The 23196-nt window shown below is 39.3% G+C and overlaps 1 protein-coding gene across 2 annotated transcripts in view; it reads left to right on the forward strand.

Moving 5' to 3' along the window:
• DOK5 (docking protein 5) overlaps window positions 1–23196 on the forward strand; it is a 172909-nt gene that overhangs the window by 63675 nt on the left and 86038 nt on the right. For both annotated transcript variants that reach the window (XM_033186791.1, XM_033186789.1), the window contains exon 2: window positions 16115–16222. In XM_033186791.1, coding sequence (XP_033042682.1) covers window positions 16115–16222 — 108 coding nt within the window. The remainder of the gene's footprint in view (window positions 1–16114; window positions 16223–23196) is intronic.

The raw sequence follows: 23196 nt of genomic DNA on the forward strand, positions 1-23196 counted from the left end.
AAAAATTGATGAAGATGTCTAAACAGAAAGGGAGCAATACAAGAAGGAATCTTGGGACATCAGGAGGAAAGAAGGAACTCAGTGAGCAAAAATATGGGTAAATGCAATACATTTTCCTTCCCCTTTCAAGTTTTCTAAATTAGGTTTGATGGTTGAAGTAAAATTATAACACTGTCTTCGATATTTCTAAATGGATATAGAAAAATATATTTAGGACAATGATAAATAGGAGAAGTAAAATTATGTGAAGGGTGGTAACGTTTATCCCAGAGAAATAATCACTTATAATCACATAAAAATCTGTGTATGAATGTTTTTAGCAGTTTTATTCATAGCAGTCAGAAGCTGAAGGGTCTAGATGTCCTTCAGTGACAAAATGAGTAAACAAACAGTAGTGCTGTGGAATAGCACCGCCTGGGTGAATCTGTAGAGAATTATGCTAAATGAAAAAAGCCAAATCGAAAAGGTTACATACTATATGATTAGATGCATATAACATTGTTGAAATGCCAAAATTATATAAAAGGAGAACAGGGCTGGGGGTGGTGGCTCATGCCTGTAATCCCAGCATTTTGGGAGGCTGAGGCAGGCGGATCATGAGGTCATACCAGCCTGGCCAATATGATGAAACCCTTTCTCTACTAAAAATACAAAAATTAGCCAGGCGTGGTGGTGCATGCCTGTAGTCCCAGCCACTTGGGAGGTTGAGGCAGAAGAATCACTTGAACCTGGGAGGCGGAGGTGAGATTGCACCACTGCACTCCAGCCTGGGTGACACAGTGAGACTCCATCTCCAAAAAAAAAAAAAAACGGGGGAAAACAGAAACAGATTAGTGGTTGCCAGGGGTTAAGGCAGGCAAGGAAGTGGTTGTGGTAATGAAAGGGCAAGTGAGGGATCCTTGTGATGGAAATTGTTCTGAATCCTGCCTGTATCAATGTCTGTATCCTGACTCTATTATTATACTATACTTTTAGGGGATGTTTCCCTTAGAAGAAACTGAGAAAGAGTAGCTACAGTCTCTCTGTAGTATTTGCTGCAACTGCATGTGACTCAACCATTATCTCCAAATAAAAAGGTTAGTTGAAAAATGAAAAGCATTTTCAGTTTCTGCCTGCTTTCATGGACTCCTGCTTGCTCCAGAAGAATAAGCCCCAGATAGGCTATTGGAGAATCAGACACCGTGAGCCACAGAGCTAAGTCATTCCAGGCAACCTTAAGACAACCCAGGACTTGACTGCTCATGGGTGAATGAACCCAGCCATGATTAATGGAGCCAGGTCAGATCAGCAGAACTGCCCAATCAACAGTTATATTCATGGGAAGTGATAAATTGTTGTTTAAGCAACTAAGCTTTGGAATGATTGATTATGCAACAATAACTAACTGATAGAGAAATTCCACCTAAGACCTGAAGGAGGAAAAGGAGTCAACCATGTGAAGTGCAGGGGAGGAAATATTCTCTCATCTCTTGTCAGAGAAGAATATAACACTGTGGAGGCTGGCCTATTATGAGTGAAGTAGGAAGTGGTAGGATATGAGGCCTAAGGAGTAAGCAGGGGTCAGTTATATAGGGTAGGGTAAGCAACTGGAACTTAGTCTTGGTGACTACTCAGAAGACCTCTCTGGAAGTCCCTTTGGAAGCCCCAGAAAGATCATTGCTTTTTTTTTTTAACTCTACCAAAATACTTATTGGGTGCATACCACAAAATGAGTGCTCTGCATACATAGTTTATCACCATTATGACCGCAGACCTGGCGTTGTGTGAAGGCCTGGAGTGTCTGGTTATTTGTTCCTATGGAATAGAAAGTAAAGTTTCTGGACTTTGTTTTGTGTACTGCTCTTTCCTCATTGCTTAGGACAGTGTCTGGCTCATAGTAGGTGCTCAGTGGATATCTGCAGAATAAATGAGTAAATGAAGGAAATAAAATGTGTTGCCCTTGTTTGCACGCAAATCACCACCTAGCTGGACGGTATGAACTGCTAACCACTATGGAGTGTTTACTATATACCAAGCAATATGCTAAGTATGTTATTTATTTATTTGTTTATTGAGACAGGGTTTCTGTCGCCCAGGCTGGAGTGCAGTGCACGAGCATGGCTCACTGCAGCCTCAACCTCCTGGGATCAAGTGATCTTTCCCCATCGCAGCCTCCTGAGTAGCTGGGACCGCAGGTGTGCACCACCACACCTGGATAATTTTTTTATTTTTCTATTTTCTTGGAGATAAGGTATCACCATGTTACCCAGTCTGGTCTTGAACTCCTGGCCTCCAGCAGTTCTTCCACAGTGGCCTCCCAAAATGCTGGAATTATAGATGTGAGCCACCGTGCCTGGCCCTAAGTAATTTAAATGCACTGACATATTGAATTCTTACACAGCCCTATAGGGAAGATAATATTATTGTATTTATAGAGTGCAGTAAAATCTCATATATATAGTTTCATATACACGATGTATACAGAACTACTTCTTCATTATGCTTAATAATATAATTTTTATACAGGCTTAGATGTTTAATAGGTGTGACAAGCTCAATTTACCCATCCCCAGATTTCACATCCTCCCTACTGAACTTCGTGCTTTTCCAGGCTTTCTCAACTAATGGAAACTCCATTCTTCCACTTGCTTGAGCTAAACATTTTGGAATCATCCTTGACTTTTGTCTTAACCTTACCCTTACATTCAATCCCATCAGTAAATCCTGTTGACTGTAATTTCACAATATGTCCAGATTCTTAGCACTTTCCACTTCTCCTCCACTTTCATCGTGGTCCAAGTCAGCGTCACTCCCCGCGATGTTTGTTGTGATCCCTTCTAACTGGTTCCCCGACCTGTGCCTTTCCTGCCCTACAGTACCTGAAGTTGGATTATATCACTTCCATTCAATGCTTCATCTCACTTCCCATCTCAGTCAGAGAAAAAGCCAATGTCTTTACTTAGTTATATGTTTTTATTTCTTACTTTTTTGAGACAGAGTCTCGTTCTGTTGCCTAGGCTGGAGTGCAGTGGTGCAGTCTCCATTCACTGCAACCTCTGCCTCCCAGGTTCAAGTGATTCTCCTGCCTCAGCCTCCTGAGTAGCTGGGATTATAGGCATGCACCACCATACCCAGCTAATTTTTGCATTTTTAGTAGAGACAGGGGATTCACCATGTTGGCCAGGCTGGTCTAGAACTCCTGACCTCAAGTGATCCACCCACCTGGGTCTCCTAACATGCTGGGATTACAGGTGTGAGCCACCGTGCCTGGCCAAGCCAACATCTTTAGAGTAAGACCCATAAGGCCTGACCATGCTGACCCACACTCACCACCACTGCCAGCCCTGATTTCTTCTCCTATCTTCAAGCTTCTTTATTCTCCCTTTAACATGCTGGACACGGGTCTGACTCAAGGCCATTTATTTCTTCCACCCAGAGCCCAACTCCCTCACATATCCACTCTGTTGATTGCCTCGTCTCTTTCAAGTCTTTGCTCAGATGACACCTCCTTCATGAGAACTTCCCTAATCATCCCTTACCCTATTTAAAATCACAATAACCACCACTAACAATTCCTATCATTGCCTTTGGTTTATTTCCCTTCATGGTGCATCACACCATGAGACATATTATAAGACACTCTCACACACACACACTCAACACACACACACGTAAGCATATATATCTTATTGATTGTCTGAAAGCACAACAAACACAGCAGATTTTCTCCCTTTTGTTCGTAGCCATAACCCCTGTACCTAAATAATGCCTGGCACATGGTAGGCACCTGATAAATATTTGTGGAATTAATTAAAGAATGATATCAGCTCTCAAATTTTTGTTTAAATAGAATGCTCACGCAGTATTTTAGATTTTCTGGCATTTCTTTAGAGTAGTGTCTTTACTTTTTTCAATAAAACTAGTTAGAAATCAAAGCTAGAAAAATGAATATACCAAATTATGGCTTCTTTCTGCAGTGCTTCTGCTTTGGAGAAGAGAAAGGCCCTAGAGAGAGAGAAGGAAAAGCATATATAACTTTCATTTTTTTAGCGCTTGCTTGGTTGACACTGGTCAACTTTGTACTGACAAAGGAAGGGTTCCCTATGTGTGGAAAGAATGGTCTGAGCTGTTCATGGCAGATATTGATTCCATGAGAATGTTTTCAAAATAATATGTTCATTTTTATTATATGAAAAACACATACTACAGAGCATATATTTATGAAAAAAGAATGTAAAATGAAGAAAACCACAAAATAGGTTACCACATAGGGAGGTGCCAGTTCTTGAGGGTTCTGGAATGTCTTATTAAGACGTTGATTTTTGTTGATTTTTGCCCTAAAGGCATCAGGCAGCCACAGAAATACTTTAGGTAAAGGAGCAATGTGTTCAGATTAGTGTTGCCAAAATCACCCCAGATATTAGGTAGAAAATGGATTGCAAAGTAGCAAGAATAAAACAGGGAGCCCTCTGAAACTCAGAAGATGGTGGCTTAGATTAGAGTAGCAGTCCCTTGTAGAGAAATACAAATATTCCAGGTTTAGCTAGAGGGTAAAAATACACAGAATTTGGTGATTGATGAATTGCGTTAAAAGATAATTTTCAAAACATGTAAAATGATGACTCTCATACAAATGTAGAATGAACATGTGTCGAAGGTTCTACTTAACTCATTAATTAAATGAAGGAACAATGTTGAATATTAAAACTAGTTCAAAGGGTAATTCAAAGAACTCACACATTTGTATATCCCGAATGATGAAATGAATATTCAAAAGGAGGCAAATCTAGCTTTGTGGACAGTGGGGGTGGGGTGGGTGGGATTCAGTTGAACCTCTGCTGGACAGGACATAATTTGCATCTTTAGAGACTAGAAAAATTTTGCATTGTTTTCACTTACCTACAATTTACAGAGAAGTAGAATAGCTCCCACAGAATCAAAAACAGATAATTCTCGAAAGGTGCTTGCTAGAGAATGCCCAATTTTCCACTGAAGTGCAGATTATTCCCTAGAATTGCTGTGTGCGTGTGTGTGTGTGTGTGTGTGAGAGAGAGAGAGAGAGGAGGGGGAGGGAGAGGATTAAATATAGCTCAAATCTTGTATGAGCAACTGCAACCTCCGCCTTATTTACAGAATGAGTGTATATGTATATAAACTAGAAGTGAAATAGATTAAAAAGCAGGGACAACCTCCTTTTTGTACTTAATAACTTACTAATAGCATTTTCTATGGTGTACATATTATTTTACAACATCATTTCTAATGATGGCAACCTCTAGTTTACAGATTTGCCATGATTAATTAAACCAGTCCTCTGAGACATTTAGAGTATTTCCAGTTTTTTCTCCAAAGGACTCTCTTCTCATATGTGTGCATATTTCCTTAATTATTTCCTCAAAGGGAAATTCCTGGAAGTAGGATTTCTGGATCAAAATGTAGACATAATTCTGCCTCTAGAAAGGTTGTGCTAATTTACTTCACCACCAGTAAAGGGTTGGCATAGCTAATTTATTCCCTGTGGATGCTTTTTAAGTATTCTTAATCTTCTTTATACATATTCTATTTTATGATTAATCATCCCATTTTTGCTGGTATTTTTCTTTACAGTGAATTTAAAATGTATCTTGATACCCACTGTGCAATTTTCTCCAAATTGGCTTTTCTTTCCTTACAAATGAAGGATATATATGAATCTTAGGCATAGAATCATGTTGTTTACTCATTAAAAAGATTTTTTTCCCTTCATAAAATACATGATTCTGACCCAGTTTATTATTTTGGTAAGTGGAATTGGTAGCAGCCTGTATATTATGATTGGGGGAGGCCATAGAAATCACTCTTTTGTAGTCTTCAAGCACCAACTGTGAAATCCTGTCATGACAGAGTCATTCATACGACTGGAAAGTTCTGACCTTCTTGGCCTCAGAGATCACCCAGGCCAATGATCTTGTAACTGCTCAATGGTTCATTTTAATCACTGCCCAGGTAGAGCCAAGTTACCAAGACAGAGGAATTGCAATAGGGAAATAGTTTAATTCACCCGGAGCTGGCTGAACAGGAGACCAGAGCCTCTGTAAAAATTTGGAAGCTAGGGTTTTACAAGGATAGTTGAATGGACAAGGGAATGGGTGCTGCTGATTGGTTGTGGATGCAGTCGTAGGTGTGTGAAAAACAGTGCTGTGTACTGAGTCCACTCCTGGGTGGAGACCACAGGATCAGCTGAGTCAAGAGTCATGGGTCTGGGTGGGGCTGTTGGTGGTCAACAATGCAAAAGCCTGAAAAGACAACTCAAGAACTTAGGTTCTACAGTACTGGTGTTATCTGCAGGGGTATTTGAAGAAGCTGCAGATCTTGTGACTTCCAGAATCATGGCTGGTCATTCTTTACACCTACATCATAGCAGAATAGCTCCTCTCATCCTCCTAACCTGGTGGTCTTTCACAAGTTTTACAAAGGACATTTAGTTCTGAAGAAAAGCGATTATCATTTAACCTATAAACTAAATTTCTCCCAATGTTAGCTTGGCCCAAGCCTGAGAATGACTAAGGGCAGTTTTGAGATTAAAGGCAAGATGAGGGCTGATTAGATCAAATCCCTTTCATTGTCTTAATTTCCTCACTGTTACAATTTTTGCAAAGACGGTTTCACTCTCATATAGGATGGAGGGGCATTACCTGTGGGGCAAACTCCTATCTCCTGGTTGTCCTTGGTTAACATCTCCACCCTTGACTTCCAGATTATATCAACCCACACCATTTTCTGTGGCTGTTGAAAAGCCTGAAAGTGACAGAGGAGACTGAGACTCTATGGGGATAGTGTCAGCCAAATTGGAGGGTTGGACACTCATGGAGAAGTGACTGGTCAGCCCCAGGTAGTGGACTGTCCAGGCCAGTGGTGAGTCACTTAGCCTAGTTTGCCACCACCATGGCAAATGAAGAGCAAGAGGCTGAGAGTTACAGAAGCAAGGAAGTCCAAGAAGAATTGAGAAGTTACATGAGATAACATCTAATTCTAATATAGTTCGAAAAATACTTAGCTTGGGTTCCTGCACTTCTGTCAAAGACACTGACTATGTTATCACTTAAGGAGAGATAATATGGAGTTCTTTTCAAAGCAAATACTTCTTGCAGATTGCTAGGCTACATGGAGTCCTGAATTACTGTCTTAAGAACCCAGTTTCAGAAAAACTCCCTTCAAAACTGTCACTGTGGGTGAACACTTAGTGCCAGTGAGTGAACTTAAAATCAGAAATGCAAATGTCACACTGAAATAGATTATCTATAAAGTAGTCGTCCAGATGAAAGAGCATATGGCTACAACTAAGTGTCTCTTTTTAGATTATGATAAGCATGAAAATAAACTTCTTACAGATGGATCGACCATCAGTCTGAGTTTATGCATCCCTAAGAGTCCAACTTTTCTGAAAAAATTCCTGGAGTAGTGGTTAAGAGCTTATTTTCCAGATCAGGCAAACAAAAGTTGGAATCCTGGCGTATTTCTCTTAGTTTTTGACCTTGAGTAAGATGCTTAACCTCACTAAAACAAAATTCGCTCATCTGTGAAACAGGAATAATAATAGAATCTGCCAAACGAAATGTTGGGAGGACTAATTGAAATAATGCACATAAAGGGCTCAGCATTCCACAGTGTGCAGAACAAGAGTTCAGCCAATGCTAGGCATTAATATTAACATCCTGCTTGAGAAAAATATTTGATTTGTTTTGGAAAGTAGGTGCCAATGAGAACTGAGGCTAATTCAGTCAGTACTGTGATGATCTATATCTTCTTTTACGATTATATTTTAAGTTCTAGGGTACATGTGCACAACATGCATGTTTGTTACATATATATACATGTGCCACGTTGGGGTGCTGCACCCGTTAACTCGTTATTTACATTAGGTATATCTCCTAATGCTATCCCTCCTCCCTCCCCCAACCCCACAACAGGCCCAGTGTGTGACGTTCCCCACCCTGTGTCCAAGTGTTCTCATTGATACATGTCTTCAGAGTTTGGAGAGAATGCTCTGAGAAGAGAAAGTCAATGGGATTACAGAAAGGGCATGCTGGCAAAATGGAAAACAATTTTCACCTACTTAGTTAAGTTGTACCTTAACTTCATAGAATAACTATAGAAAGCTAACTACAGCCCAGTGCTAGAGATGGGGATGCTAATGGATCTGCATGAGAAAGTGCTCTTCAGGATGGCATCCACATTAATTATAGAACTGTGACTCCCCAGTGGTGGACAGGGAGACCAGACATTTGGTGGAGGGGGTTGAAAAAGCCTCAAGTCAACATTTTAATAGAATTTTATTGGAGTAGAATCTTGGCTTGTGGGGAGATGTGGAAAGTATAGGGATTCCACAGAAGGCATAATTACTTCCATTTCTCCCTAGAGAGACTTGTCAAACAGATTTCTATGAGATCTGTGCTTAAAGAGTTGAGAAATACTACCGTAGACCAGAGATTGGCAAACTAAGGCCCAAGGCCAAATCTGGCCCACTGCTTGGCTTTGTAAATAAAGTTTTATTGGAAGGTATCCATACCCATTCATTTACATATATTCTGTGGCTGCTTTCATGCTATATTTGCTGAGTTGAGTAGTTGCAATAGAGACCTGGGGGCTCTCAAAGATTAAAACATTTACTCTTTGGCTCATTACAGAAAGTTTGCCGACTCCTGTGGTAGATTATAAAGGCCTGGAGGCAGTGTACTATTTCCTTTCAACAGGAATTTTGTCACCAAAATTTGCTGTTTTCTTCATAACTGTCCTTGAATCCTTTAGAGGTATAATTGTGATTCTGTTCAAGACATTGTGAAGCCTTACTATTATAGTAAAATTAGGAATTCTAAGCAAATTCTTAATTGTTTCAGCTGCTTCTTAGAACTAGAAATTTTGGTGAACTTATCAGAATATTCTTTGCTAGGAAAAGAAGCCAATAAAAAATGTTAGAGATTTTAAACCAGGGCTAAGAAATTATAAAGGGTATCATATTTTAAAGGAAGAAAAGACAAAGGAAAAACAGAACAAATTATACATGGATTGGTGACAATTTAAGGCTGAAAATTAGGTATAATAAAACTACCACCACCAACAACAAAATACATGCTCAATGAGATTTTCATGTAACTACTCAATCTGCTGTCCTTCTACCCAGGTTGTTGGAACTGTGTGATATGCTTATTTGCTTAAGCTTTGACAGTGGCCTGTGGGGATTGACTTGTTCAAATCAGGGGCTTTGAAGATACTCACAAAGACATATATTTTTCAAATATACAATTTCAGATCAGCATGCATTCAGCTGTGGCAGTGGTCCTCATTTTGCCCCCCAGAGGATGTTTGACAATGTTTAGAGACAATTTTGGATTTCAGTGGAGGTGGGAGAATCTGCTACTGGTCTTTAGTGGGTGGAGGCCAGAGGTGCTACTAAACGTCCTACCATGCACAGGAACACCCCCCAAGTATAAAGAATTTTCTGGCCCAAAATGTCACTCGTGCTAAAATTGAGAAACATGAATGTATAGGAGGTGAGATATTTCAACATGGAAATTGTACTGTCATTGAAATCTCATACAGTGTATTTACATTAGGATTACCTATCTTTATTTATTTATTTAAGACTCTGTCATGAGGCTGGAGTACAGTGGCACAATCTTGACTCACTGCAGCCTCAACCTCCCTGGGCTCAGGTGATCTTCTGACTTCAGCTTCCCAAGTAGCTGGGACTGCAGGCATGCACTACCACACCTACTTTATATTTATATATATTTTTATACAGACAGGATTTCACCATGTTGCCCAGGCTGGTCTTGAACTCCTGGACTCTAGCAACTCACCCACATTGGCCTCCCAACATGCTGGAATTACAGGCATGAGCCACCGCACCCAACCAGGATTAACTACTATTTATAGCCAGTGAAACTATTATAGTTCGAATAAAAGATTTCTCTTTTAAATAAAAATATGTTAGTTTAAAAAGTCAATTTAAAGAAAAATGTTAACTAAATAATACTATCGATGACAAGTAGATTTGTTACATAAAATATAAAGGAGACAGTTGAATGAATTAATTTTTAAAAACTGCCCTAAACTATTAAGTGAATGGGATTATTTTCAAATTGTCATTCTTTGAAACAATGTCAGTGTTAATCCAAGTAGTTCTCACATGCTACCATATTTAGTAAGTCTTCCTGTTTTATTTTTGCTAAACAATACTGAGATATTTAAGATAAGCTTTTAGTCCTCTGGATACTTAGTGGCTCTTCTGGTGTTCTTAGGACAGTGTGCTAGCAGTTGAAATTGGGAGTTTAGTTTAATGGATTACATTTCTCCTTCAGTGTCTCTCTCAAACTCAAGATGGCAGCTCACGCTGCTCTGTTTCAAAGGCCACCATGTGCCACCTTTTGCAAGCCACCCATCTCAGGTGCCCGCATCCAGAAGCACTTTTAGAAATCTTTGTCGGCAGCCCCGAGAGGGAGACACAGCATCGTCTGAAAGTACTTTATAAATATTTATGACATTGACTTGCAAATTACAGATAAAATACCAGAAAACATAGTGAAGAGCAAATTTGGTCCCAACTGAAGAGGTTTTGACTCAGTAGACCTTGGCTAGTCTCTAGGAATCTGCATATTTAGCAATTATCCTGAGTGATGCTGGACCAGTGAGAATCACTGAGGTATGATATATGACAATAAAGGAAGGATCCTGATTGCACACATTGCTCACAACTTTGGTACTGTCTACTTTTGTACTGTGTATTTGTATGTTATAGTTGGACATCGCAGACTGCCTGTTCATTAACCAAATTTGAGTTTTCCTTATCTTCTAATGAACCAATATGTTTTCATTTGTCCTTACTACTTAATAAATCAAAAGAAAAATAAGAAATGAGAAAAAAGTCCCCTAGACTTAATACAGATAGGTCCAAAATGGAAATCATTAGGCATGCTGAAATTGAAGAACCTTTAGCTTGCATTCAGCAGCTTTTGGACATAAGCCAGGCAAACACTGGTTCAACTGTGAAGAAAATGAACACATTTTTTAAAATGTTAGAAATGCTGTCATTGAAGTTTGGATCTGAAAACTGAGGGATAATTAGGAAAGTTAAAATATCTTTCTTGGTGAAGATATCTTTTCTTGCAGTGGGCATAAATTTTGCACACGTTTAGCATGTTCAGTTTTTGAACACATTCTTGGGGCATGTACAAAAGCAAGAGGTTGCCAATAGTAGAATGACAGCAAGAAACCTATTTTTCACATCCTTTATTTGAAGAAGCAGAGTGACAGTCATTCCCACTGTAATTACAGTCCTCAGGTGGTGGTAATATTTTAAGGGAGCCAATTGTCTCATCGGTTATTCAGACATAAGCAAGATGTTGATAGGACTCTCCTTGCCAACCATAGTACTGAGAATGTTCATTTTCATGGCTGAATCTCCACCCTGAAAAGGATTTGGTGCTTGAACTCTTACCAATGGCTCTTGTAACTTGCCTTCTTAGAGTTGCTCAGTCTAGTGGTTAATTAGACTGTGATCTGATGGCAAAAAAAAAAAAAAGGACTGGAGAAGAATGTAGATGACATTTGTTAGATTAGGCTGTAATTTTAAGATCTTGCTTTAATATCTGTACATCTTACTGTCTTTTTAAAAATTTAAACATTCTATTTTGAGATAATTATAAATTCACTTTCCATTGTAAGAAATATTACAAAAAGATCCTATATCCTTTACTCAGTTTCTCTGGTAGTAAAGTATTCCAAAACTATGGTACGATATCATAACAAAGATATTGACATTGATATTGATGTAGCCAAGCTACAGAACAGTTCCATTGCCACAAGGATCCCTCATGTTAACCTGTTACAGCCAAACCCACATCCCTGGGCTCCCTCTCTCCTCCACTACCACATTCCTGACTTCTGACCATCGTTAATCTGTTTTCCATTTCTATAATTTTGTCACATCAAGAATGCTATACAAATGCAATCATGTAGTATGTAACATTTTAGATTTGGCTGTTTTTTTTTTTTTTCACTCAGTATAATTCTAATAGAGATTTACTCAAGTTGTTGGAGATATTAATAGTTAATTTCTTTTTATTGCTAAGTAGTATTCCATCATATGGAGGAAATACCACCATTTGTTTTATCATTCACCCACGTTATCAGGCTTTCCGGTTTTGGTTATTTTGAATAAAACTATAAATTAAAAAAAAAAGATTTTTTTTTTTGTATGTGGGAATAAAAGTTTTCATTTCTGTGTCATAAATTCCTAAGAATGAAACTGCTGGTTGTATGTTGCTTATTTCACTTTTTAAAGAAATTACCACTGTTTTTCAGAGTGGCTGTACCATGTTACATTCCCACCAACTATGTATGAGTCATCAATTTTTCCACCTCCTTGTCAGCATTGGTTGGTGGTGGTATTATTATTATTTCAGCCAATCTGATAGGTGTGTATGGGTAGCCCTTGTGGTTTTCATTTTCACTTCCCACATAGGTAGTGATATTGAACATGTCCTCATGTGCTTCTCGACCATCTGCACACCCTCTCCGGTGAGATGTCTGTTCACGACTTTTTCACATAGCAAAAGTTTTCATTTTGGTGAGGTCCAGTTTATCAAATTCTCCCTCTGTGGATTGTGCCTTTGGTAACAGGTCTAAGAACTCTGTCCAGACTGTGATCTCTTGCATTTTCTTTTTATTGTTTTATTTAATATTTAGGTCTATTTTTAGCTATTTTTTATTTAAGGTGAGTGTTTTAATGTTTAAGTCGACGATTTCCCCCCGCCCCATGGATGTCCAATTGCCTCAGTACTGTGCATTGTAAAGCGTGCTTTTCTTCCACTGAATTGCTTTTCCACCTTTGTCTCTGTGTTTTCATATTGCTTGGTGGATTTAATAACTGCAGGATGGAAACCAATAGAATTGACTAATTATACTAATACCTCTGGATATTTAAAAAATAACAGAATCCTCTTTCATTTAATTTACAGGGATTTTTTTGTTTGTTTTTTTGGTAGTCTCTCTCTGCTGCCCAGGCTGGAGTTGAGTGGCATGATTTCAGCTCACTGCTGCCTCTGCCTCCCAGGTTCAAGCAATTCATGTGCCTCAGTCTCCCGAGTAGCTGGGACTACAGGCATGTGCCACCACTCCCAGCTAATTTTTATGTTTTTAGTAGACATGGGATTTTGCCATATTAGCCAGGCTGGTCTCAAACTCCTGGCCTCAAATGATCCACCCATCTTAGCCCCCCAAAGTGCTGGGATTACAGGCTTGAGCCACCGTGCCCAGCCATACAGTATTAACTTGTATTAAACAAAACAAAAACTAACGAACAAAAGCAAAGCCTATTCTTATGATGCAGAGAAAACATTGTTAACATTTTGGGGTTTTTGTGTGTGTGTCTTTTTCCATGCATTTTTAGTATAGTAGAGATCATGACCTAAATGAAATTTTGTATTCTGCTTCACCCTTCCCCACAATGACACATTATGAACACTTTCTTGTGTCCTTGGAAATTTCTTATGAAACTTGTTTCAAATGAACCACCTATGTTATCCTGCAGATAGATAACTTACGCACGATAGATGTAGTATAATTTACTATATAAATATTATGGATATTATCTATATTACTATTTTTATAAAATAATTGCCTATGTTGTCTTATAGATGTGTAACATTTATTATAGATCTATTCTATATATATACTGTAATATGTACTACATATTTACCGTATGTGTACCATTTATTATAGCTACTGTTACTTTATACGTAAGTAGGTATATTACATTATCTATTATAGAAATATGATAATTTACTTTGTGACTCCTTATTGTTGAAATTTGAGTAATCTCTAATTTTTTTTATTGTAAATAGTGCTGCCAACATTTTATTGTACATTCGGTGGGATCAGACACATATCTTACCCTCCTCATTTAGAGCTAAACTTCGGAGTAGAGTGGATTTCCTTTTTTCACCCTGAACAAAGCAGTTAATTTATGTTCAAGTTTCTGAGACAGAAGAGAAAAATGGAATATATAAACATTGCAGACAAGTAGTAGTTAACTTGAATTCCTCCCACATCTGCCAGGTACTGATAGAATTATAAAAGGTTTTAAAATTGACTATGGTTTGAAGGACCAAATATTTTATGTAGACTTTGTTTTGTTTCTTCGTATTAGCTCAGAGGTTCTTAAACTTTGTAGTGCATAAAAATTATTTCTGGGTAAAGTATACAAAGCCACATATGTATGGTAATTGGAGGTGATTTAAGGATGGAGGATAATCATGACTGAAGAGAGTCCACCCATCTGCCCTGAATATGGAATTCATTTTGTTTTGGGTTTTTTCCTAAGGATAGATTTCTATTCTTTTTTTCTCTCCTTTTCTTTTCGTTTTGAGACAGTCTCGCTCTGTCGCCCACGCTGGAGTGCAGTGGCGCCATCTCCACTCACTGTAAGCTCCACCTCCCGGGTTTACGCCATTCTCCTGCCTCAGCCTCCCGAGTAGCTGGGGCTACAGGCGCCCGCCACCATGCCCAGCTAATTTTTTGTATTTTTAGTAGAGACGGGGTTTCACCGTGTTAGTCAGGATGGTCTCGATCTTCTTACGTTGTGATCGCCTGCCTCGGCCTCCCAAAGTGCTGGGATTACAGGCATGATTTCTATTCTTTTAAGGTTATTTATTGTCAGGTGACCTTTAAAGATCACCAGTCAAGTACAATAGTGCCACTCAGACATTTGCCATCAGTAAATACTATTATTAATTTATACTCATTTGCCGGGCGTGGTGGCTCACGCCTGTAATCCCAGCGCTTTGGGAGGTCGAGGTGGGTGGATCACGAGGTGAGGAGTTTGAGTCCAGCCTTACCAACATGGTGAAACTCCGTCTCTACTAAAAAAAATACAAAAATTAGCCGGGCGTGGTGGCGCTTGCCTGTAATTCCAGCTACTCAGGAGTCTGATGCAAGAGAATCGCTTCAACCCGTGAGGCAGAGGTTGCAGTGAGCCAAGATAGCACCACCTCACTCCAGCCTGGGCGACAAAGCGAGACCAGACTCTGTCTCAAAAAAAAAAAATAATATATATATATATACACACACATATATATATATATATATACTCATTAATTTTTAGGTTTAAAAAAGTCTCACTTTATTTTGCTTTTTGAGAACTTTTATATGCTCATTAGCTCTTTGCATTTTCTCTCTGTAGCATTACTAATATTTTAATGTACTCGTGTATTTTTTACTAGTTATTTTCTTCAGGGTAGTTTTGGCTGCTAGAATCAGACCCCCATTCAAGCTAGCTTAATTAAAAGTTGCAGTGATGTTGATGGTAATGGGTTCTTTGGGATATAGATGATTTCCAAGAAACCCAGAGGAAAGGCTAGATCTCAATATTAGGAATTGGAAGATGGTGAAGAACTAAATTGTCTCTTTTACCTAGAGTAGAAATGATCTAGTTCCCTGTAGCAGGTTCCACTGCTTAACTCTCCTGCAAGTGATTCAACACGGCCAACAACTTCTGTGTAAACCTACTGGCATTGGCCTTTCAATTTGGTCTGCACCTCTGGCAGTGATCTTCAGGTCTCTGGGTTGAATATCCTAAGCAAGAATTTGGTTGGTGTTAATCAGCCAATTATTAGCTAGTTAGTTTAGTGCCTGGTCCAACTCTTCACTATCCATTATTAAGAATATCCCATGACAACCATGAGCTGTCAGATTCTAGGATGGGCAATGAGATCTTTAGCATAGACCAAGCCCATGATTTTCAGATTTAATTGCACTTGAAATTCTAGCATGCACCTTGAACGCCTATTTTATTTGTCCTTATTTGGGATTTTTATCTCTGGGACTTTTTCTGAAATAGACCTAGTGATATTGCTATCAAAGCATGAAGAAATTTATCTTCAAATACTTATTTTCTTTTGATTCCAGTAATTGTCTGAATGGCACATAATATGCCCATTGTGGAAATAATTTTGATTTTTAAAACTTTATTTTCCCAAAGCAACATCACATTTCTGGCTTGCAAATATTTCACAGGTGGAAACGCCAAAAAGAAAACATTTAAATGCAAATGTCAGTCAGGGAAGATGCTGAGCTCAGTCTTTGTATTTCCTTCCAGATTTATCAACGATGCTGGTTAGTATTCAAGAAAGCTTCAAGCAAAGGTCCAAAAAGATTGGAGAAATTTTCTGATGAACGTGCTGCATATTTCAGGTGTTATCATAAGGTAAGATTCAATTGCTGTAGCTTTCCAGAAATCTGTTTACAGGGAGGCAACTGGAATTACTGAGTCTGAAGACTTGCCTAAATTATTTAACAAAAGTACAAGCAATACCTTTTCCAAGGACAAAACACCCCTAAAATAACATCTGCTTGCTAATTGTTTCAAGTAATTGACTAATGTAAAGTCACTCTTCTGGTTTCCTGCTATTTGCTGTAGCTGTTCTTGTTGTTTTCCAATCTCTGCAATGGGACTTATCATGTTCTTGTACTCCCTACACTGAAACCCTGAGAGGATGAGGACTGGATCTCATTGTGTCTCAGACACTGCCTGATGCAGAAAGACACTCATTCAATGCTTGGAGAATGTGGGGAGAGAAGGGAGGGGAAGAAGCAGAAAACAGGTAACTGTGGACGAAGAGGAAGTTCGACCCATTTGTTGATTTCTTTAAGTTTGATGACTAAATTTTCTTAGTGGTAGTGAGACTTCCTCACTAAAAACAGTCATTGTGTGTTAGAACTCATTAAGGTAAGTACAAGATTTACTTACCACTTGGTTTCACAAATTAGCTAAGTATTTCCCTCTACATGGCAGTATATTTCCATGGTCCTTGTTAACACGCAGCCTATGTATTTTCTTTTTTCATGGAAACATGTGAAAGCACATGGTTAACACTCCTCCAAGGCTCTGGTTATTTTCATGTGGAGAAAATACTACTCTTTTGTCTGTGAAGGAACTATGCTTATTTTAATGATAGAACATTTTAATTTTGGCTTTCCATCTTGAAGATTCTTTAAGCCTCATTTGGTGAGAATTTACTGGGGCCAGGCTTCTTTGCCATTTAAACTTTTATGTGAAACCAATCGATCTATTAGAACAGAAACTTGGCTAGGTGGGGGAAGTGAACAGTCTTTCCTTTTGTGCAAATCCACCAAAAGTAGTGACTTTTTGGCATCTTATAAAGGGTCTGTGTTGACTTTGGTTTATATGATGATGAAAACAGTAGGGGAAGTTGCATTTCTTCTCAAATTAGAGAAAGAAGGACTATGCTCTACTTTATAGGCACATCTGTATGTACATAAGGGAAGAATAGGCACAAAACAAGCTTCTGGGACAGGTAGAAAAGGGAGTCAGGGGTGGCATCTTCCATGCGTTTCATTTCCCTGTCACCCCATGAAGCAGTTCTACATTCCAAGGCTTCCACTCCCAGCCTTCCTTCTCTCCAAAGGAGAACCCACTTATACCTTTTTGAATCCAGATTTCCTCTATCATTTATCTTTCATTTGCCAAATATGAAATGATGCTATTCAAATATATCTATTTTTTGTTCTCAGGGAAGAGTTGTTGAATTGCGAATGTATTATTTAGGCACAGTGATCCATGAAGCCAGTGATAGCATAACTCTGAACCCTGCAAATAATCTTGAGCCAAACTCTCCACTTCTATAACACTCCCAACTATTTGTTTCCAGTCATTTTGAATCAGACGTATGATGGCCCAGCTATCCCTCATGTATCCAGTATTTTATCTTATAACAACATGGCGAGCAATGCTATAAGGGTGACTTGCTTTATTTTAGCTCAAACAGCCTTTTCTTTAAAGGAGAATCAAAATACCCAGGAAGATGTTTGGCTTATCATCTAGACACAGACAAAGCTTTAGGTGGCCAGAAATTATAGTTACACATCAGGTCTTCTCTTGAGAACCTTAGCCAGTCTATAACTTTGCAATTCACCACGAGGCCCTGTACTGTTTGGTCATTGTGTGTGGCCATTGATCCTTTTTTTGTCTTGGTAGAGTTCCAAATATGTTTGGTTCTTCACAATCCACATATCTGATTTTTTACAATTCCATATGCCAACCTTTCTGAATGTAGAAAAAATAAGAAATAGGCTATGTTTTACTGATAGACCTATACATACCTAAGAGAAGAAAGAAGATAAATGAGGAATACGTTATAGGAACTCCTCAAATCCCATCCATTGGCAAATGATGTTGGCCGTATGCTCAAAATGTATGGAGACTCTGAACACAGCTCACAGCCTCTACTGCTACCACTGGGGTCCTAGGCAGTGGACTGCCAAATTCTTGGGCTTCTAGAGTCTGTTCGAAACACTTGTATGACATTACAACATTCTTTGCTGCAACACTCTCAGCCAAGGTGTTATAATGGTCTACGCCAGTGGTCCCCAACCTTTCTGGCACCGGGACAGGTTTCATGGAAGACAATTTTTCCACAGACGGGGTTGGGGGTGGGATTAGTTTCGGGATGAAACTGTTCCACCTCAAATGATCAGGCATTAGATTCTCATAAGGAGCAGGCAACCTAGATCCCTAGGTTCACAATAGAGTTTACACTCCTATGAGAATCAGGAGGTGGAGCTCAGGCAGGAATGCTTGTTCACCTCCTGCGGTGTAGCCTGGTTCCTAATAGGCTGTAGACCAGTACTGGTCCAGTACCCATCTGCTGCCCAGGGGTGAGGGTCCCTGGTCTATGTGATCACATGATTTGATTTCCTGCTGCCCTTTTAACCTCATCTCTGAGTTTCCTTAATCCCACCTTCCTCTGCTCCAGGTGCCCTGGGCTCCTCTCTTTCCTTAGAAGATGCCAAGCACCTCCTACCCTTTACACCTACTCTTCCCTTTTCCTGGAATGTTCTCCCCCAGGTACCCACAGAGCTCACTCCCTTACTTTGTTCAGTGCGTTGCTCAAATTGTTCCTCTAAGAGAGGCCATTTCTTGACTCCTTGTTGGAAATAGAACCCACCTAGTCACTGCCTTCCACATCCCTCTTATTTCTCTTCTTAGGAGGCACCATAACATAACGCACTTGCTTGGCTGTTTCCTATTGTCTTCCTCTTTCCCCTGCATAAAATAAGGTCTACAGAGACACGGTTTTTGGGGACATGGGAGACATGATTCACTATTAGTTACCAGAATCTAACACATAGTGAACACTTTAAAAAGTATTGGCTGAAAAGCAAGAAATGTTATCAATAGAGGAAACGGAATACATACAGATGTCTATGTGTCATACTTTTATTTAGCTTACCAGAAGAAATCTGTACTTGAGGCATCTGAAACCAGAAAAAGGAATTTTGATTTGAAGAAAATAGGGTGGGCAGTGATGGAGGCAGAAAAAACCAGGATTTGGATGTTTTAGGAGGACAGAAAAATATAAAACCAAAATGGATGAAAAAGCTCTTGCTTGAATGTGAAATGAAGAAAGGGAAGTTGAGGACAAACTTGCTCTATTTCAGACTCTACCTGCTGGCTCTGGAATTTAATATGTAAATCTTTGGGGAACTTGGTAAGCCACATTCTCTTTCATCTATAATAATCATTAACCAAAGTTCAAAGCATTAGAACGGAAGAATTATCTACATTTAGCCTCCAAGCCCTTGATGAATTCCTGTAGCTGATTCATCCTCTACTCTTTTAGATCTGATACATTTAGTATTAATCTCTTGGGGCATATAAAAAGCTGGAGTAATTCTGAGATATGCATTTTTCATCTAAAGGCTGTGTAATTTATGAATCTTGATAATAAAATACTCGGGTTATAAGTAGCACACCGTGACCAAATTTTAGAGTTTATTCTAATATAAATAAAGCAATTTCCAAAAGAAATGAGGAAATGTACATCATGCTATTTGATGAATACGGAGGTGGTGTGGTGCATGCAGACATATCCCGCCCGGAGGAAATCTGTAGCATTGATAAGAACACAGTACTTCTCCCATTTTATTTTTAAAGATATTATTAAGAAGAATATACCAGTTTTGCATATCTGACTCTTTTTAGAAGTTTCAACACAAGAAAAAGACTGTAGAATTTTAAAATTTGGTCCCCCCTCACTGAAAATGTAGCTTGAGGTACACTCCTGCAAAAACTGGAAAATAAATATATGAATAATGCACATATAGAACAATTCATTTTTCATTTCTTTACTTCCACCATGAAGCACCCCTCAAGCACCCATAGCTGTCAGAGATGGCTGTGAATTTGATTAACTGTAATTCCAACAATATTAAGACTCCAGTGACTTTAAATATAGTTCCTGACCTTCTTGTTAAACACCCGTTCCATGTTTTCATTCAGGAAATAATGTTGCTTACACTAATGAGAAGGGGATGAAAGTTTCTGTGCATAGTTTTACTTTTTCAAGATGAGTAACACTCGAGATGAAATAGAGTAGAAAGACGACTATTGACCGCTTTTGAGACCAAGGCAAATGGTGTGGCGGGAAGTATGCCGGTCCTGGATTTAGGAAGTCTGAGTTCCAATCCCAGCTTTGCCACCGTGTATGTCTGACAAGTCACCCTCTTTCTGTGTAAAGGTGGCCTCCCAGGCAAGTTAAACATTCGCTTCCTCATCGTCACACATGGCTGAGTCTGCAGGGATTCAGTTCACCTTGGACCAGAAGAACAAGTCCAGCAAATCCTGTGTTTAGTGTTTCCCAAAATGTGTACCACAGAGTGTATCGAAAGAACCTTTCATGATTAAACATTGTGTGGTCAAAGAAATTGGGAAATGCAACATTTATGGACCCATCTTTGAGATTCATAGCCCACTGCAGCCCCTCACAGGCTCTGAAAAGTCCTACAGTTAAGAAATTGGAGGGACTTTGAGTCAGCATTTCCATGGAACTATTTTTTTAAATTATGTATTCCAGGGAACAAATAAATTTAATTCTAGGGAACACAGTCTGGAATATGCTGCTCTCATGTGTTACCTATTGTTGTTTCAACAGGAAACAACTAGGGACGATCGTTTCTACTTTATCAAAATCAGGGTTAATGTGTGTATTAAATGAATGTGAATGTATTTGAAAAGGGAACAACTCTCTAACTGTAGGGATTAATTATCATTATTATTTTTATTCTACCAAACACCTTTAGTCTTATTGGTTCTGTCATTCTATCCTTTATGTAATGACTAGGTCACTTGTATCTCCTAAGCTCAATGTCTGACCTTGTTCCTGATTTCTGCAAAAATAGGATTCTAGGTTCCACACAATGAGCTAATGTCCTAAAATTTATTTATCTGGAATTTCATCCAACTTATCTGTGTGTGTGTGTGTGTGTGTGTGTGTGTGTGTGAGAGAGAGAGAGAGAGAGAGAGAGAGAGAGAGAGATAACTTTTTCTGTACTAATGATTCATTCTTTTTTCACTCAGTTTCTTCCTCATTTAAAACATTTCCTCTTCCGATATGGCTGTCTATAATATGTCTTTTCAAAATCATAAAATGTTATAGCCCCCCCCTTCAATACTCAGATATTTACTTTAGAGCCATCCCCTCCTCATGTAGGAAACTACCCACCATGCCATGTTCTAGAAGTTTCCTAAGCTTATGCCAAAGAGGGCATGACTCTTTACATCTTCATAAATTAAACTGTGGATTATTACTCTAATGTTTTTCCCAGGTGATAATTCCATACCCATACTTCTAAGGAATAGATAGATAGAAGAGGTTAACTGTAGTACGAAAAAACCCTATGTTTTCCAATTTAAGTACTTTTCCTAGTCAAGGAAGTATGAGTCTGCACCAGAGTGCCAAAGACTCCTGAAACCCATTCAAAACTGAATGAACTCTTTCCTACCCGAGCTTGGTTTCTTTTTTTCTTTTCTTTCCTTTTTTTTTTTTTTTTTGAGATGGAGTTTTGCTCTTATTGCCCAGGCTGGAGTGCAATGGTGGGATCTCAGCTCACTGCAACTTCCATCTCCTGGGTTCAAGTGATTCTTCTGCCTCAGCCTCCTGAGTAGCTGGGATTACAGGCATCCACCACCACGCCCAGCTAATTTTTTGTATTTTTAGTAGAGACGGGGTTTCACCAAGCTGGGCAGGCTGGTCTTGAACTCCTGACCTCAGGTGATCCACCCTCCTCGGTCTCCCAAAGTGCTGGGATTACAGGCGTGAGACACCGCGCCCGGCCTGAGCTTGGTTACTTTATGGGCTTCCGTGGCTCATTGTACGGCATCAAGATCCATTCTGTGATTCAAGGCAGAAGCCAGGGAGTTTTCTTTGACTTACTCTCTCCCATATTCCCTCCCAAATCAATCTGTCACAAGGTTTGCATGCAGCCCTCCCGCTGTATAGACCCCTGTTCTTTCCTGGTCCATGTGGCAAACATTTATCCATCCCTCAAAGTCTCTGCTCTGTCTTCACCTCCCCATGAGTCTTCTCGACTTTGCCTGAGGTGGTTCATCTGCTGGACCCGCTCTGCCTGGATGCACTGGTCATGATGAAAGCAGGGCTTTATTTCCACGGTGGTGGCAGGTTCTGTCCGGTTAGGGCCGACCCCTTCTTCTTTGGTAATGGATATCTGATTTCTCGTTGGAGATAAGGCAACCCATAGTAAAGACCCCTGTGCAGCGAGATATGTTCCTGCAACTGATTCCTGGCCTCAGGCGAATAAGCACAGAAGACACATGCCCTTCTTTTTCTCTTGCTCTTTCCTGCTGATTCGAAAATGGGCGTCAGCCATCTTGGCCCATGATACTCGAAAGCTTATGGATTGAGGGTAGCACAGCAACAGGTAGAAGCCTGGAATTGGGTGTTCAGGGCTGGTCTGTGCTCCCTGACACCATAGAATACCAGGGCAGCCCAAGGCTACCTACCTCTGGTTTTGTTTTATATGAGAGGAATAAACTTCTTTCTTGTTTAAGCCTTTATAATGTTGGATTTTCTCTCATGTGCACCAGAGTCCTAGCTAATAGAGATGTAGTAAAATTTCCTCATCATCCAATGCACTCTGGATAGGGAATCCTATTATTCACAGTCAGGAGTATCCTGACATGGTCACTGTCCACTGGATTTGAATTTCTTAAAGATAGAAACCATGCTTTATTCATCTTTGTATCTATCTTTCCAGCATAGTGTCTCATGCAAAGTAGGTGCTTTGGATTCCACAGACACTTAGGGTTCCCAGGAAATGATTCTTGGCCTACTTATACTAGTATTGCGTAGTAGAAATGTT

The sequence above is a fragment of the Trachypithecus francoisi genome, unplaced genomic scaffold (genome assembly GCF_009764315.1).
Source record: "Trachypithecus francoisi isolate TF-2019V2 unplaced genomic scaffold, Tfra_2.0 Lachesis_group21, whole genome shotgun sequence".
Lineage (NCBI taxonomy): Eukaryota > Metazoa > Chordata > Mammalia > Primates > Cercopithecidae > Trachypithecus > Trachypithecus francoisi.